Source organism: Kogia breviceps, chromosome 11, assembly GCF_026419965.1.
Source record: "Kogia breviceps isolate mKogBre1 chromosome 11, mKogBre1 haplotype 1, whole genome shotgun sequence".
Taxonomy (NCBI): domain Eukaryota; kingdom Metazoa; phylum Chordata; class Mammalia; order Artiodactyla; family Physeteridae; genus Kogia; species Kogia breviceps.
This window is the reverse complement of record NC_081320.1, coordinates 66211546-66227654: the sequence shown is the minus strand read 5'-3', so window position 1 is coordinate 66227654 and position 16109 is coordinate 66211546. Positions and strand designations below refer to the sequence as shown.

General features: G+C 47.5%; 1 protein-coding gene and 2 long non-coding RNA genes across 8 annotated transcripts in view; 2 read left to right on the top strand and 1 right to left on the bottom strand.

Annotated features, from left to right (window-relative positions):
* The window catches only part of LOC136792157 (uncharacterized), a 30280-nt gene extending 25353 nt beyond the window's left edge, over positions 1-4927 (top strand). For both annotated transcript variants that reach the window (XR_010835548.1, XR_010835549.1), the window contains 2 exons: positions 833-945; positions 3329-4927. This is a non-coding gene — a long non-coding RNA (uncharacterized lncRNA). The remainder of the gene's footprint in view (positions 1-832; positions 946-3328) is intronic.
* On the bottom strand, positions 2837-5359 carry LOC136792158 (uncharacterized). The gene is made up of 2 exons (XR_010835550.1): positions 4305-5359; positions 2837-4191 (listed from the first exon to the last, which is right to left on the bottom strand). It is a non-coding gene; the product is annotated as an uncharacterized lncRNA (long non-coding RNA).
* PRKCE (protein kinase C epsilon) overlaps positions 5109-16109 on the top strand; it is a 513985-nt gene continuing 502984 nt past the window's right edge. The window contains exons 1-2 of one of the 5 annotated variants that reach the window (XM_059079912.2): positions 5109-5201; positions 6280-6823. In XM_059079912.2, coding sequence (XP_058935895.1) covers positions 6476-6823 — 348 coding nt within the window. In that variant the 5' untranslated portion in view covers positions 5109-5201; positions 6280-6475. Of the gene's footprint in view, positions 5202-5617; positions 6824-16109 lie in introns of those variants that run through there. The other 4 variants (XM_059079911.2, XM_067007656.1, XM_059079910.2 and 1 more) reach the window with 4 other exon arrangements.

Sequence of the window (16109 nt, the reverse complement as noted above, 5' to 3'; positions counted from 1 at the left end):
CTGAAGTCGCTTTGAAGGACCTGCAGGTCCTGTGAAGTGAGACATATTGAGGGAAGGGGTAGAGGAGCTTAGGTGGTTGCTAGTCTGACACTTGGTAGGATTCTCCAGTCACCGGAAGTCTTCTGTATACCGTGGCCCAGGGCCATTGGGCGTCAAACAGTCCCACTCTGATTGTGACAGCTGCGCTCCCTAAATGACTATAGCTCTTTCTGACTGTGCCATTTATCTGCCATTTACTATGTGCTACCTTGAATTATCTCTAGGCACCAGTTATCTGAAGACAGGGTCTAGGGCAGTCTTCAGTGCTATTCACCAAATAGTCACCTCTGCGTGTAGGCGAGCTTCCCAGCCCCCTTATGTCTGGGGAAGGGAGGCCACGCGACTCGTTCTAGCCAACAACTAGTGAGCAGAAATGGAGGTTAGCATTTCCGGTGGGCTATTGAATTGCCTGAGTAAGACCCTCTAGAGGTTCTTTTGCTCTCTGCCTGTGACCAGCTATGTTCCAGAAAGTGAGAATGACATGAATGAGTGAGAATGATGCTGATATGGAGGCAGACCTGCAGCCAACCCTGCCATGGATTTTCAGCAGTGTGAGAAGAGGTCTCTGTTATTTTTAGACCTTGAGATTTGGGGACTGTTTATTAGATCAGCATGAACTGGCCCATCCCAACTAATAAAGGGTCACTGTGTGTCATCATCTTCATTTCCTCAGTGCTCTAGGTGACATGGCACTGAATACCGACTGCTAAATATATGAATGACTGCCTGAATTGATCTTTCTATCTCCCCCACTGGAATAGGAATCATCCATGTATCTGTTTGTTCTCCCTAGAGCACCTGCCGCAGTATTCTGAACATAGCAGGTACTCAGTAAAGACGGATGGGTTAATTCATGGATTTAAAAGTCCCAAGATGCAGCCCAACATCAGAGCCAAAGAAGATGTGGTATGTGATACTATTTTCCATATGGCACTGGAGAGAGTGGGGCTCAGGGTCAAAGGAACTGAGGAGGGAGGGGCACCAGGCCCTCTCCTGTCCACATCCACCTTTAAGCTCTATGGGGTTACCTCTGATCCCTCCATCTCTCTGCAGGGTGTGAGTGAAGCTTGGTCTCTGGGTCATTGCAACAGAGTTTACAGCAGAGACGGGGCCCAAATAAACACACATGGCAGGCCAGATATGGACCAGAAACAGGAGGGTGGGCCTAGGGTGGGGTTAGAATTGGGGTTGGAACTAAGATGGGGACTGAGCCAGGGCAGGGCCAACAAAACTCTGCAAGGTTTTCTACTGTTGTAGAAAACCTCCTGCATATTCCATCGCAGGGCCCAGGTGGTTGGACTATGTTTTCACGGAGCATGGGTGGAATGTATGAGAGACCCTGACCAGGTGGACCTTTGCAGAAGCCATTAACATCCTGTAAATGGCAACAACCAGCAGAGCAACAAGGCCATGAATCTGAACGCGCTAGTCTAAGGTTCTGGCGCCCCTTCCTGCTTCCTTTTACCCAGCTCAACAATATCCACAGACCGTTTCATTTTTGATCAGATGGAGTGTAAAGCGACCTCAAACTTGGAGCTTCTGTTTCTCTGACATCCTGTGTTTGGGATGAGTCTTCTGGAGAAAAATTACAGAAGAGAAAAAGTATCCATTCCTGAAAAATGGTTTTTTTTAATATGTTAACTCCAGTTATGCTGCTTGTCCACTTTAGAGGGATCATTGTCTCTCAAGGAGGAAGTTCAGACTTCCTTTGCAGGCTCTACAAGGCCTTAATTATTCAGTCCAACCTACCTCACCTCCTCTTACCTCACAGGCCAGGTACACCCGGTCCCTTACTCATCCCAAACAGCCATGCTCTTACCTACCTGTGCTTTATACACTCTGTTCACGTTGCCTCCAATGCCCTTTCCTCTCCTCTTTGCCTCTGAAGGAATTCCTATTGAAAAGCCTAGGCCTGCCGGGTGATGCCCTCCCAGGCAGCCCCAGGCAAAGGGTTTATCCTTCTTCTGTGCTCTCCAAGAGGCTGGTGCAGTCCTCCATCGGCTACTGTCATACTACCCTGGGGATTCTTGCTCCATAAGTCTTTTTCCATGAGCCTTAATTTTATTTTATTTTATTATTTTTAATTAATTAATTTATTTATTAATTTATTTATTTTTTTTGCGGTACGCCGGCCTCTTACTGTTGTGGCCTCTCCCATTGTGGAGCACAGGCTCTGGACGCGCAGGCTCAGCGGCCATGGCTCACGGGCCCGGCCGCTCCGCGGCATGTGGGATCTTCCCGGACCGGGTCACAAACCTGTGTCCCCTGCATCGGCAGGCGGACTCTCAACCACTGTGCCACCAGGGAAGCCCCATGGGCCTTAATTTTAAAAGGAGAAGGTCACCGTCCTGATCATTTTTGTCAAATTCTTCTATCACTTTTCTTCCCTTCCTCTTCCCTCTCCCAAAGATCACAAAACAACTAGGCCATAGTTGGAATCCAAAGGGTTTTTTACTCAATGTCTATACCCATGGCTGTCCTGTCTTTCAAGACTATACAGGGGCCAAGAGAAGGATGAAGTAGGCAATGATTATTGATTGGAATTTTACATTGTAAATCTTGTGCCCTGCAAGGGCTTGTGTTTCTTTTCACATGAAATCTGGAGCAGAGGGTCATTTTAGACCCACTGCCCCTACTCCTCGGGTAAATTTAAGGGTTTCCCCCTAAAGAGGCTCACATCTGGCATCTCCATGGTGCCCCTGGAGGATACATATTTTCATTCAGCCAAGTTTGAGAGGAGGATGGTGAGAGATTTATTTAGAAATAAGGATGTAATAAGGGCAGGAAATTAGCAATGTTTGTGTGTAGACAACCAGCATTCTCCGTTTTTACTTAAATATTCTTCCAACACAAAACAGAAAGTTTGTTTGGCCAAGTTTTTTAGTTACCCCACCTTCCTCCACCCCCAGACAGAAAGACTTGTAATTGAAAGGAAAGGTCACCCTGGGATTGGCTGCATCTGAGGATTGCAGGCTGATTTATTCACATGGTGTAACAAACATTCTGCTAAGAGGCAGATGCCGCCTTCCTGTAACCTTACCCAGGTCCAAGGAAATGGTATTAGAAACTTGTAGCTTATTGGTTTTAACAACGCCTGGTCACTGGGATGGCAACAGACCCTATTTAATATCCTTGGGGTTCTTGCCTGGGGAGGTGGGGGGAATATAATATCATGCCTAAAGTTCCAAGTTTAGTGTGTCTTTAATTCTAAACGTATTTCCTGTTGAACACACAGAAGAGGAGGGATTTTGACCAATGTCCTTCAATCCTTGTACTTCTCTGTTTGCAGGTAAGATAGGACTCACCCAGAGAAAGAGTAAAGAGAAGGTATGAAACACTCAAGAATCCCTAACTTCACGAAATCTGTGCCTTTCTCCACCACCCCAAAGGGCTGGGGCTGGTGTGGGGCAAGTGAAACCCTCATCTCGGACACAAAATTTCAGGGGTGCCAATAAACTCAGTAATACAAAGACTATTTTAATGCAATATTTTAAATTATTCAAAATTTGGATATTATGTTCACCCTGGAATTCTACATTCGTTTTGATTTTTTTAAAAAAATATTGCATTAAAATATTATTTGTCTTGATGGCCAAGTTTGTTGGTAGCCCTTCAATTTTGCCTCTTTGTCAAGCATCATAGTCATCTCTCTCTAGCTTTTGCTGTGCTTCCAAATGCATTTTTAGAAGATCAAGCCCTATTTGCCATTCTCGCCCATCACATGCCCCATGAAGGGGGAAACATGTTTAATAAGAACAGAATGATGGCAGTAAGAAACAAGGAGGAAAAAGTTCTGATGATCAAAGAAATAAAGTTAAACAGCAACGAGATATCTCACCTGTGCTTTGTCAAATGGACAGATTTTTAAATATGCCTCCAGTTGGTGGGAGTGGCTCTGGAAGGCATAACTTTTATATCTTGACATTTTACATGTGAGCGGTCTCAACTGTCCTTAAGACTGCATGGTAGCTCTCTCTCTACCCTGCTGCTCCATCCAACAGGGTGGGCTTCGAGAAATTACTTCTAAGTTCAGGAGAGCGCCGTGGCTGCAGGCCTTCGGAGAGGATCTGCCTGGGGCTTTTCTGATCATTTTTGCGACCTGTGTGCTGCACTTGGTATCCTGTTGTTCCAGGGGCCTGCCTTCTTCTTCGCCTTTAAGCAACAGACAATGATAACCTTTTTTCCACTGAGAAAAAGTGATCAAGAGGTGGGTTTCAAATTTTGGCCGACACTAACCAGACTCGAGAGATAAACACTCAGCTTACCATGATTCCTACAGATTCCCTGACTTGACTTGGCACACGGGACAGGACCGAGGTTTTCTTTTTCCGTTTGCACAACCCCCCGGCTCGCAGGTTGCGGAGATGACCTCTTCCCAACGCTGTCCTTCTGCTTTCCCAGCCAGGGCCGCGACCGGGACCTCCGCGCTCTCAGCCCCGGCCTCCCAGGTTCGTGTCCCCAGGCGTGAGGCCGTCCCTCGCCGGGCCGCCTCCCCCGTCCTCGGCTCCCCGCGGAGGCAATTCTTCCCCAGCAGCCCAGGGCTCGCCTCACGTGATCAGCCGCCGCCGCGGCTTCCAGCGAGAGTTTAAAGGTTACGGAGGAAAGTAGCACGGACACAGCCCCTCGCCCCTCGGAGGACGCACCCCGTTTTCGCGCAGCTGGGACGGCCGCTGTCAGCGCGCTGATCAGAGCCCAGAAGGGCACAGGCAAGGTCCAGAGTAAATATGAAGTCACTTCGTAAAATATAAACAAACACACAAACCGAGCCAGGGTGCTACTAAGCTTTCACTTGTCAACAAGTTCTTGCAGCCCGAGAAGTCTGGGACAGACCCCCAAAGGGAGAATGCCCCCAAAGAAAGGGAAGAGAGAATAAATGTTTTAAAACTCACACGGAGCCTTGCACGCCCCTCCCTTTCTCCCTTCCCCCACCACCGCGGAGCAGAGCGTCTCCGGACAGAATGACAGACAGACCGACCAATACTCCGCAGGCTGCCCTTGCCAGCCATGGTCCGAGGAGGGGTGGGGCCGGGGGAGGGTCCCGAGTGCTCTCCGGCTGCGCGACCCCTGCCACTTCTCCACCCTCAGCTCTAAAAGACAGTGTTGGCCGCAGAGCCTGGAGAGATGCGCGGCCCGCTCGTCTCCCGGCGGAGACCACAGACCAGGTATCGACAGCCGGCGGGCTCGCACCCCAGCCCCCAAGGCCGCCACTCCCCGGGGTCCCGGACTGGCTCCTCCGCCCGCCGCCTTGACCCCGGCAGGCTCGCTCGCTTTCGATCGTCCTCTCCTCGGCTCACTTTTCCCGTATTGCTCCCCCAACCGGCAAAACTTTCTATTTCCCCAAACACAGGAGCGCGCCCGCGCGCGTGCACACACACACACACACACACACACACACACACACATACACACACACACGCACACACACACACACACACACTGACGTCTTTTGCGCATTTCCTGCATTAGAGGGAGGGAGACTCGCTCGCACACCGACGGAGGGAGAAGAGACCGAGGGGGAGAGCGGGCGGGCGGGCGGCGAGCGAGCGGCAGCCGAGAGCTGGGACGCGGGGAGCGCGGCAGGCGGGCGCCGGCGCCCGGGAGGTGGGGCCGCGCGGAGTCGCAGTCCCGTCCCCGCCGCCGCGCTGCGCACCGCCCGGTGCCGGCCTGCGCCCCGAGCCTTAGCAGCGGCCACCCCGACTCCCGAGCCCGCGCGGATGTGAGATTCCCGACTCCTGGCGCCTCCCGATCGCCGACTGCGGCGCGGCGCGGCTTCGCCCAGGAGGAGGCGGCCGGGCTGGCCGTGTGGCTTGTGGATTTTTAAAAATTTGGCTCCGAGAAGGACCATTTCCTCTCGACATGCATCCCTCCGGATAGACTGCACATCCCTTGGTCCATCCCCCGCCCCGCGCGGTCAGAGGCAGGCGCTGGGTGTGCGAAGAGGATCCGGGTTGAAATCTGCGCCCCCGGTTCTCGTCCCCGCCCCGTCTCACCGCCCCCTCCCCCTCCCGGAGTCGAAATTTCCCGGTGATTATGTTTCGGAAAGGTAGGTAAGCGCCGGGCGCGGCGCCCGCTTCCCAGCAGCCCGGACCCAGTGAGGCGGCGAGGCGACGACACAGCCCCCGCGGCTTGCAGCGGAGCCAGCACCTCATCGCCTCTTCTGGAGGTGCTGCTGTTGGGGGGGGGACTTGCTCCAAACACGGACGTCCCCCAGCTCTCCCCCCCCTCCCTGTTTTCCGTTAGGAACCCGGCGAGGAAATACATGCACTGGCTGAGAATCGCCCGCGCCAGGGCGCAACGCTACAAGGTGTAGGGAGAGTGTGCGGTGGGGCGAGAGGGGACCCAGGAGTCCCCGTGCTCGGAGCGCCGCGGCGTCGGTTCTTCGTTCCTGCCCTCGGGGCGGACGGAGTGACCCCGGCCCCCACTCCCCGCCCCGACCATGGTAGTGTTCAATGGCCTTCTTAAGATCAAAATCTGCGAGGCCGTGAGCTTGAAGCCCACAGCCTGGTCGCTGCGCCATGCGGTGGGACCCCGGCCGCAGACTTTCCTTCTCGACCCCTACATCGCCCTCAACGTGGACGATTCGCGCATCGGCCAAACGGCCACCAAGCAGAAGACCAACAGCCCGGCCTGGCACGACGAGTTCGTCACCGATGTGTGTAACGGGCGCAAGATCGAGCTGGCCGTCTTCCACGATGCCCCCATCGGCTACGACGACTTCGTGGCCAACTGCACCATCCAGTTTGAGGAGCTGCTGCAGAACGGGAGCCGCCACTTCGAGGACTGGGTGAGTTGGGCGCCTCCTGGTCCAGGAGCCCGGCTCTGGGGTTCCGGGGAAAGACTCTTGGCCTTGGCTTTGGTCGTGGGGCGCGGGGTCTTAGTGCCATCTGAGGTGTGTGTGTGTGTATGTCTCAATTACCTTGGGGAAGCACACTCCACTTTGTAGTTGGGAAGAAGTAGGCATTGGGGCAAGGAAGAAGAGACTTGGAAAGAGGGTACGGCCCTCTGCCCCCTCCAGACAGGGGGTGTTACAGGGAGCTCGCAAGCTGGGAGCCCCGAGCCGCTGGTCCTGAAGGTTGGTGGAGAACCCGGCGCCTTCCGCAGGCGCGCGGTGGGCTGGCTGTGTGTGATTGTGTGTGGGGGGGTTCCTCCGTCCTTGGAGAGGCACGTGGAGCCCTAGACTGAAGGCTTCTTGCACGTCCTGGCTTTGTCCTGCGTAGCACTGAGGAGCTGTTTTATCTTTCCCTCCGGGAGGAAGCTAGCTCGTTTCTATTCTGTTGCCTGGCAGTTAGCTCATCTTCTGATATATGGGGAGAAAAATGTCTTCTCCTCTAGTCCCCTCCAGGGTCCCAGAAACATCGGCCGAGCTGAATTTGCCCAATGCGTTGCCTACCCATCCGGAACGAGTGTTGTATTCTACAAATGGTTCTGCTAGTGAGTAATTGGAAGTCAGTGCCTTGAATCCGACTTCAAGTTATATCGTTTCCCGTTTTGATTTCCAAGACACTGTGCAATGAGATACTAAGTCTGAGACTGAGTTAATTGATTACATTGTCAAAATATTAGGGACTTGGAAACAGGCCTTGTGCACATACTATAAGCCAAGTGCATTAAACCTTGGCATTCGGAGAAGCAGGGAGAAGCAACCTTGCTTTAGCTCTTTCTTAGAGGGAAGGTGTTCAATTAGGAAATGGATTTCTTTATTTTCAGATTTGTGACATGTTTCCACCGAGAGCAGGTGTGGCTCTGGGTATATATGTTTTCAGGATTCTTTGGTCTACCCAAAAAGAGAGATATCTGATCCTCATGGAGAGGTGTTCAGTTATTGAAAATGAATAACTTCACGATTGTCCTATGGTCAAAGGTTGCACATGAATCACCTTGGCATATTGCCTTACATATATATACATATACGTACACCCATATATATACATATATAAATGCATATATATTTTAAGGATATGGAATTTTAGGGGAAAATAGGAAAAAGCCTCTTCCCTTTATGCTCACAGCTGTGATGTAGTCTGCCCGAAACCATGGTTACGGGGCTTACAGGGAAGCTCCAACAAACCACACCAAGTATAGCCCTAGAAGATTGTGGCTTACACTTTGGGACGCAGGCAAACCTTTATGGAATCCCAAAGAACACGGTGCTATTCCATTCCCTTCCAGTTCACCAATGGCCCTTGCCACTGCCTCCCTCCCACCACTGGCGTTCCCACTCATTCCCCATTTCCTCTCCACACTGGCCTCCAGTCCTTTCACTCATGAAAGCGGTACATGTCTGAGGGGGAGCTGAAGGTATAACTGATTTCAAAGCCAGATCTTGACACCAAAAACCTGTGGTGTTCAAGTTGTTGTTGTTGTTGTTTTAGAACGGGAAGGGGAAGAAAAAGCTATGACTCTGGTAGTGAGGAGATGGGGCCTTTTGCCGTGTATTCAGATGAAGGAGTTGGACAGTGAGGCAGAGAGCAGGTAGGGTGAACAGCAGGTCTGCTTTTATCCACATGCAGATGCTGGTTGGAGGGAAAGGTGTCTGAGTGTCTCTGATGATGCTTTGCTGGGGCCCACCCAAATCTTGGGCACAGTGGGGCACCATCCCCACTTTGGAGCACGTCCAGTGAAGTGTGCATTGGGCACTAGTCTTGTTTGGCTATCATTCTCTAAGGTACTCAAATTCACGTTGAACTTGGCCCTAGACCGGATCATCTAGTGCACAGGCAAGTTTCACAGACAAGGATGTTGAGTCCCAGAGCAGCTAAGTGGGTACCTGAGGTCATGTGACAAGCAAAGCGGGTAGAGTTGGAAGGAGAGACCACACCTCCTATTGCTCATGGCTCGCCCAGTAGAGAACTGACCCCTCTGGCCTCCCAGTCTAATTCTCCTTGCAGAGTCATGTGCTGTGTCCCTGATGTTTTTATTGTACATGATAATTTAAACTGCTTTCAAAATCAGTGTCTCTTTTGCCTTATAGCAAGTATGAATTAGGTATGACAGGTATTGGATAGATTCAGAAACTTGAGATACAGAAAGGCCAAAGTCACAGGATGAATCAAGTAGTGGAGCTTGTTCTGTTTGCCCATTTGTGGTTGTTTCCACGAGTATTCTTTGGTCACTCTGGTTCTTCCAGACTGAGGGTGAGGATGCAGCAGCAGAGGTGACTGGCCCTTGGAAACAGACAAGTTGCAACTGGGATGGCTAAGGTCACCTTTCCCATCCCTGTCGGCCAGGGGACACCCACAGAATCACACCTTTGGGTAGAATTTCCCAGGCTCTAGATTCTGTGCTCTTCACCTGACAGTGATGAAGAGATGTGGCTGAGAAATCTGTCCTGGAGTAAGGAGATGCAGAGGGCATGCAACAGCCTTTTCTCTCATTGCTGTGGAACATTTCATTCAGCTACATGATGAATTCCCACGTAGTCACTGAGTTCCCGTTTTGTGCTCGGATCCAACCAGGGACATTTAGCTCTCTGGGTAATCCAGGAGTAAAAGAGACCATGGGTTACTGTCAGGAGGCTTGGTTTCACTAGGGAAATGACACTGAATAGATCCATATAGACACTTAAGTAGCAATTATGTTATAAATGAGTGGTACCTTAAGTATGTTACAGGAGTTCCAAAAGGGAGTGTGCTGGGATGGCTGGAAGAATCTGGAGGTTCCTGGAAGGAGGCATGAATTGGGTGTGAAATGATGGGTAACATTTAAAGAGCTATTTAAAGAGGAGACAGTGTTCCATGGGCACAGACACTCTGGAATAAAGGCAGAGAATGCCTGTGGTCAGAGACACATGGCTGAAACTGAGGGTGCCTGTCAGAAAGGACAAAGGCAAATTTGAGGTTTCCCAAGTTTAAGACTTTTATCTGAGTACTGCCTGTACTATTAAATATTTACTTAATATTTTTAAACATTGGTGCTTTTATTTCCCACTGAAGCCCCAGTATTCATGAAATCACAGGCTTGGATATTGTAGTTACAATTTTTCTTCATTTATATTAACATAAACATTGGGCCTCTAAAAGAAAAAGAAAAGTTTATCTCAGGTGCCTCTTAAAATCATTAGTGCTACGGGGCCCACCCTCTGGAAACACTGGAGTGGGAGAAAGTTCAGAAAATTGAGGTGGCTTCTAGAATGTTTAAAGCCAAGCTGAGATCATTATTCTCCAGACCATGAGAGATGTATCAGTTATGGTGACAAAAGGGATTGCTTTAAAGAAAGCTTATTACAGAGAGAGGGGAAGATTTCATTTGTACTTGAAGCAGAATCCCATTAAATACTATTGCCATAGCTTGTTTCCCAAGAACTAGATAATGACGCTACTCAGACTTTGGTGTGCAGAAGAATCACTGGTTGAGGGGCTTAAAAATATAGGTTCTCCTGCCCCACCTTCAGAGCTTTTCATTCTGTAATTGAGGACGAGTGCTAGGCATACTCATTTTCAACAAGATGACCTGGAGATTCTGACCAGACCATACCTTAAGAAACACAGAATTAGAATAGAAACTGTGGGCAGGAGAAGTCTCCAGATAATTAATGTACCAAGACTTTGTACATAGAAATGTCCTGAGATTTTTGAATGGACTTTTATCATTCCTAAAGCAAGATTTATAAGCAGGATTGGGTAGACTAGAAGTATTGGGATTCCCGTGAGAACCAGAGGCTGAATGGGTGCTGGCTGGAGCAGCGCTTGCATTTTAGGACAGATGATGGGGGAGCAGGGGGATGGCAGAGAGGGTGGGTGGAGCGTGCCGCTACAGCTGGCTGGTCCTGTCACACTCTGGAGTTTGCTCTTTGTCACCTCAGTAGTCTATATCCTTAGCCTCAGTTCTCTCCTGTTCTCCCCTTCCTGCCTCTGAAGATATCTGTGGTTGGTGTCACTCCCATGCTTCATCCTGTGGAAGAGGCACTCATAACAGTGCTAATGACAGAAAGTCATTGTCTGAGAGTTGATGTGGCAGAGCACCTAAGGGCAGAGCACTGGAGCCTGGCTGCTTGGGCTTGAATCTCACTCACCTCTACCACCAACTACTTTCGAGACCTTTAGGGAGTGATTTAACCTGTGTTTCTGTTTCTTCCTCTGTAAAAAGTGGGGATAGTACAAGTCCCTACCTGTAATGAAATGGGCTTGTCGTGGGGACAGAAGGAGCACATAAAGTGCATAAGCCAATGCCTGGCCCTCAGTCAGGGCTCTGTGAATGTTTAACAACTATAGCTATCATTGTTATGTCCCCCTAAACCTACCATGGGGCTGGCCCTAGAGAAGGTTCTTTCCTGAGTTGATTATTATACAGGACCTAAGGAAGCCAGTTTTTCTTAGCCTCCAAAATGTTTTTCATTCGGGGAGTCTCATTTGGCAACGAATGGGACTCTAGTGTTTCTGTTTCATTTTTCCAAAGTAGCGCATTGACAGAGCTTCTCAAAATTATCCCACCCGGCTGACCCTGGGCAATAGGCCGATGCCCCTTTTGGAGAGGTTAGGCTTGCGGGGCTGGCGTTCCCCCTGGGCCCCAAAGCCCTTGGGGAGAGTCTTACAATGCCAAAGCCAAAGAGAGGGGCCTAGTGGTTCAGGTGGTGGTGCCCTGGGCAGAGCCTGAGGACACGTGTTCCAGTGAAACTACCCTAGCTGAATCTGTTCTGCTGGTGGCCTGAGCGCCACGTGTTGATATACGCTGCCTAAAGGCCCATCTCCTCTGTCTTCAGGACTCTTGTAAGGCAAGATCCTTTCGGAAGATTTCTGAAAACTTCTCTTATCATTTAAATAGAGTGAGGTGGGATGGTCTGGAAAGGGGCGCTGCAAGCCCTGGGAAGGGTCCACACCCCTTGTGGGCACCTATGCCTTGAATTCGTCCCCCAGCACCTGAGGTTCCAGATCTCTCCCTGCTCTACTTCCTACCGACTCATATAATACTTACCATCTTATTAAATATTGCTCCCCATGGTACATAATTACTTATTTAACAACTACCCTAAGAGTTGATTCTTGACCCGGTGTTATCATAGAGAGCTGCTTGACTTTGGGTGCCCGAAGTTAAAGGGCCTCGAGCCTCATGGGCTGTCAGGCCTTGTCTGTCTGTCCTGTTCCTCTTTCTCTGTCTTTGACCAGCAGCAGATCTGGTGAATATTTATGACCATCAGCTCCCTAGCTCCTCAGTGGGCCCCTCACCCTGAATCTGTGAGCTCTAACTGCAGGTTGCCTGGACCAGTCACTAGTTGTGTGTCTCTGGGTACGTGACTTAGGCTCTTTAAGTCTGTTTCATTGTTTGTAAAATGGGAATATAATAGTTCTTACCTCTTAGGGTTGCTGTGAGAAATAAGGGAATCTATGTAAAGCTCTTAGCAAGGGGCCAGGCTACAGTACATTCTAACAATTTTTATTAATGTTTAAAGGGTTATGTGTGTGTATTCATAGTTTTAGAATCTTAAATCAGAACATATTGTCTGGTGAAATATATTTTTCTCTTTGATTTGTGAATGTATTTATATGAGAAGTCTCACATTGTCTAAAAATAAAGTTGATTTAGTTACACTTAACAATTGCCTTTTTGGAAATATTAGAATTACTTGGAATGAGCTTGTTCTGGAAAGTCTAGAACTGTGACCAGTGGAGTCAAAGGTTAATTAATTTATTGAAGCATATGAGTAATTGGAAATAGGAATATTGGGGAGCTGCTCTTTCGGTTTTGCTGTACCAATTTCATCTAGTTTCATGGGTTTAAATACATTCTCAGTGCTGTTGACTCTAAATTCCTAATTCCAGCCCATACCTGCTCTTGAGACTCAGAACTCATATATGCGACTGCTTTCTTGCCATGGCCATATGATGGTATAAAGGGCATCTCAAACTCAATTATGTCCCAACCTGATGTCCCCCCTCCCCAGTTTAAGCCTCTCGTAGTTTTCCCCATCTCAAGAAATGGCAACTCCATCCTTCCAGTTGCCCAGGCCATTCTTGACGCCTCTCATTCTCATGAACCCAGCCCCGTATGCAGTCCCTCAGCAACATCTCTTGTCTCTGCCTTCAAAATATGTCCCAAATCTGATCAGCTTTCCATACCTCTGCCGACGCCACTCTGGCCTAACTCCAAGTCATCTCATGCCTGGATTATTTCATAGCCTCCTAAGTGGTACCCCCTGCCCCAACTTCCTCAGATCATGTCACTCTGCTCACAAACCTCTCAGGGTAAAAACCCTTATCACCATCTGTAAGGCCACCATGGTCAGGCCTCCTGTTATGACCTCTCTGACCCCATGGCCCAGTACTCCTCACCTTTCAGTCCTCTCCCAGTCATATTGACCGACTTGACACCCTTACACTTACTCACTATGTTCCTGCCTCAAGTCTTTGCACCTGCTATTCCATCTTTCTAGAATACTCCTTCCTCAGATACCCTCATGGTTCAAGTCTTTACTCAAATGTTACATTCTCAGTAAGGCCTTTTCTGACAATCCTGTCTAAAATTTTACTCTTCTCCTTGAAACTTTACATGCTCCTTGCCTGCTTTATTTTTGCTTTTTAGCTCTTATCTATCTTATATATTATATAGTTTTCTTATTTGTCTTCATCTGTAACACCAGAACAGAGGTTCAATAAATGTGGAGGTTTTTGTTCACTGCTCTATTCTTGATACTCAAAACAATTCCTGGCACACTGTTGCATTAAAGAATGAATTTAGTCAAACAAAGGTGTATTCCCCTAGCACCCTCTGTGGTCTAGCACTGTGGTAGATACTGGGGGCTTGATAAAACAAAAGTGGTGTATGGTATCATTCTTGCCTCTGAGGAGTAGGAAGTCTAGTTGGGAAGACCAGTAAGATAAGCAGTTGAGTGAATTCCTTAAACGATTTTTCTGTATGGTTGAAAGAAGTAAGGAGAAGGCAGAAGAAAAGGATATTTTATTTTATAAAAATCTATGGGATCCTTAAAGGTGTTTTTATGAGAGAATGCTGTATTATTTCCATGAGGCAATTTGCACCAAGCTGAAACATCTCCATCAAGTCTGAGGTTTCTTTATTTTTTATTTTTTTCCAGCCTACTGAGATATAATTGACAAATAAAAGTTATATACATTTAGGGTATACAGTGTGATGATTTACTATACATATACATTGTAAAAAATTATATATGTATATATATATATATATATATATATATATATATACACAGACAGACATATATATATATTCTTTTTCAGATTCTTTTCCATTACAGGTTATTACAAGATATTGAATATTATTTCCTGTGCTATACAGCAGGTCCTTGTCAAACCATTTTTAAGGGTGGAAGCTGTCACAAAAAAATAAAGGTTCCAAAAAGTATGGAGTTTCCTCAAAAAACTAAAAATAAAGTTGCCATATGATCCAGCAATCCCACTCCTGGGCATATATCTGGACAAAACTATAATTCAAAAAGATACATGCACCCCTATGTTCACAGCAGCACTATTCACAATAGCCAAAACATGGAAACAACCTAAATATCCATCGGCAGATGAATGGATAAAGAAGATGTGGTACATATATATAATGGAGTACTACAGCCATAAAAAGAGAGTGAAATAATGCCATTTGCAGCAACATGGATGGAACTAGAGATTATCATAGTAAGTGAAGTAAGTCAGACAGAGAAAGACGAATACCATTTGATATCACTTATATGTGGAATCTAAAATATGACACAAAAGAACTTATCTGTGAAACAGAAACAGACTCACAGACATAGAGAACAGACTTGTGGTTGCCAAGGGGGAGGGGAGGTGGGAGAGGCATGGATTGAGAGTTTGGGATTAGTAGATACAAACTACTATATATAGAATAGATAAACAACAAGGTTCTACTATATAGCACAGGGAACTATATTCAATATCCTGTGATAAACCGTGATGGAAAAGCATATGAAAAAGAATGTATATATATATATATATATATATGTATAACTGAGTCACTTTGCTGTACAGCAGAAATTAACACAACATTGTAAATTAACTATACTTCAATAAAATAAATTTAAAATAAAAAAATAAATAAAGGCTACTAATGCTGTATAACCATTACGGAGCAAAATGATTGTCTGAGGTTTCTAAAAGAGGGAACTGTATACCCTGTGGGTGCTCAGGGCCCACGCAAGGTGCTGTGATAGGGGGAGAAGGAAAAGGCCCACTTGTCTTCCCTTTGCAGAGTTTAAAACCAAGTTTAAATTCTCATAAGGGCTTTAGATACAACACCCTTTGTAATTGGCAGCAACAATAAGTGAAATTTTACATTCCAGCACCTGAACTCACAGAGCTCATTGAAGCACACGCAGACAAAGCTTCCAGGGGTTTCACTTAGTTGAAAAGAACTCTGGAGCAGGCCTGCAGCATTTAACATAAATAAAAGCTACACTTGGCAAAACATTGTATTTCTCTTCAAGTCCCTCCGGGTATATATGGGCTTGTTAAGTAATTACAATCTATTATAATGCTAATTAGCAGGCTGCACCTGTTTGAAATCTAATTTTCTGGCAGAAACCACACAAAGTGGGCAAAACTCTGCACTGTGCTGGGAGAACGGGAAGGACAGGGACGGACTGTTGTCCTTGTACCTCGCCTACCTCTAGACAGAATGGAAACTCCGGACAGAATACGATTGCGCTCCGCAGTATCTATTGCCTGGGAGGAGGAGTGGCTCAAGCCTGTCACCAGATCCAGGTTCAGGAATGAGGACCTCTCCCCCATCCCCCGTCCTGGTCCCCTCTACCTCACCTTGAAGTCTCAGAGAGTTAGTTTTGAAGCTAGTGAAAAGTCACTTTCATTTGCCAGCAAGGAATAAACTCATTGAGCTACTGACCCAGCTTCAAGGTGTAATCAAGTTCAGGAAGGGTTTAGCGGGTGCATCTATGATTAATTATTGATGAAAAAATTGACTTGGAGTTTGCTTATGTCCTTCTTGAATAGATTTGTTTGCTTTTTCAGACTAGAGCAACTCTTGTCGCCCATTGTCTTTCTGCAGCCAGATGTAAGCATCTTGTTTTCTTTTTTAAAATAAATTCTGGGTTTATTTATATATCAGGAGAAAAAGACTTTTTGGGGTTTTTT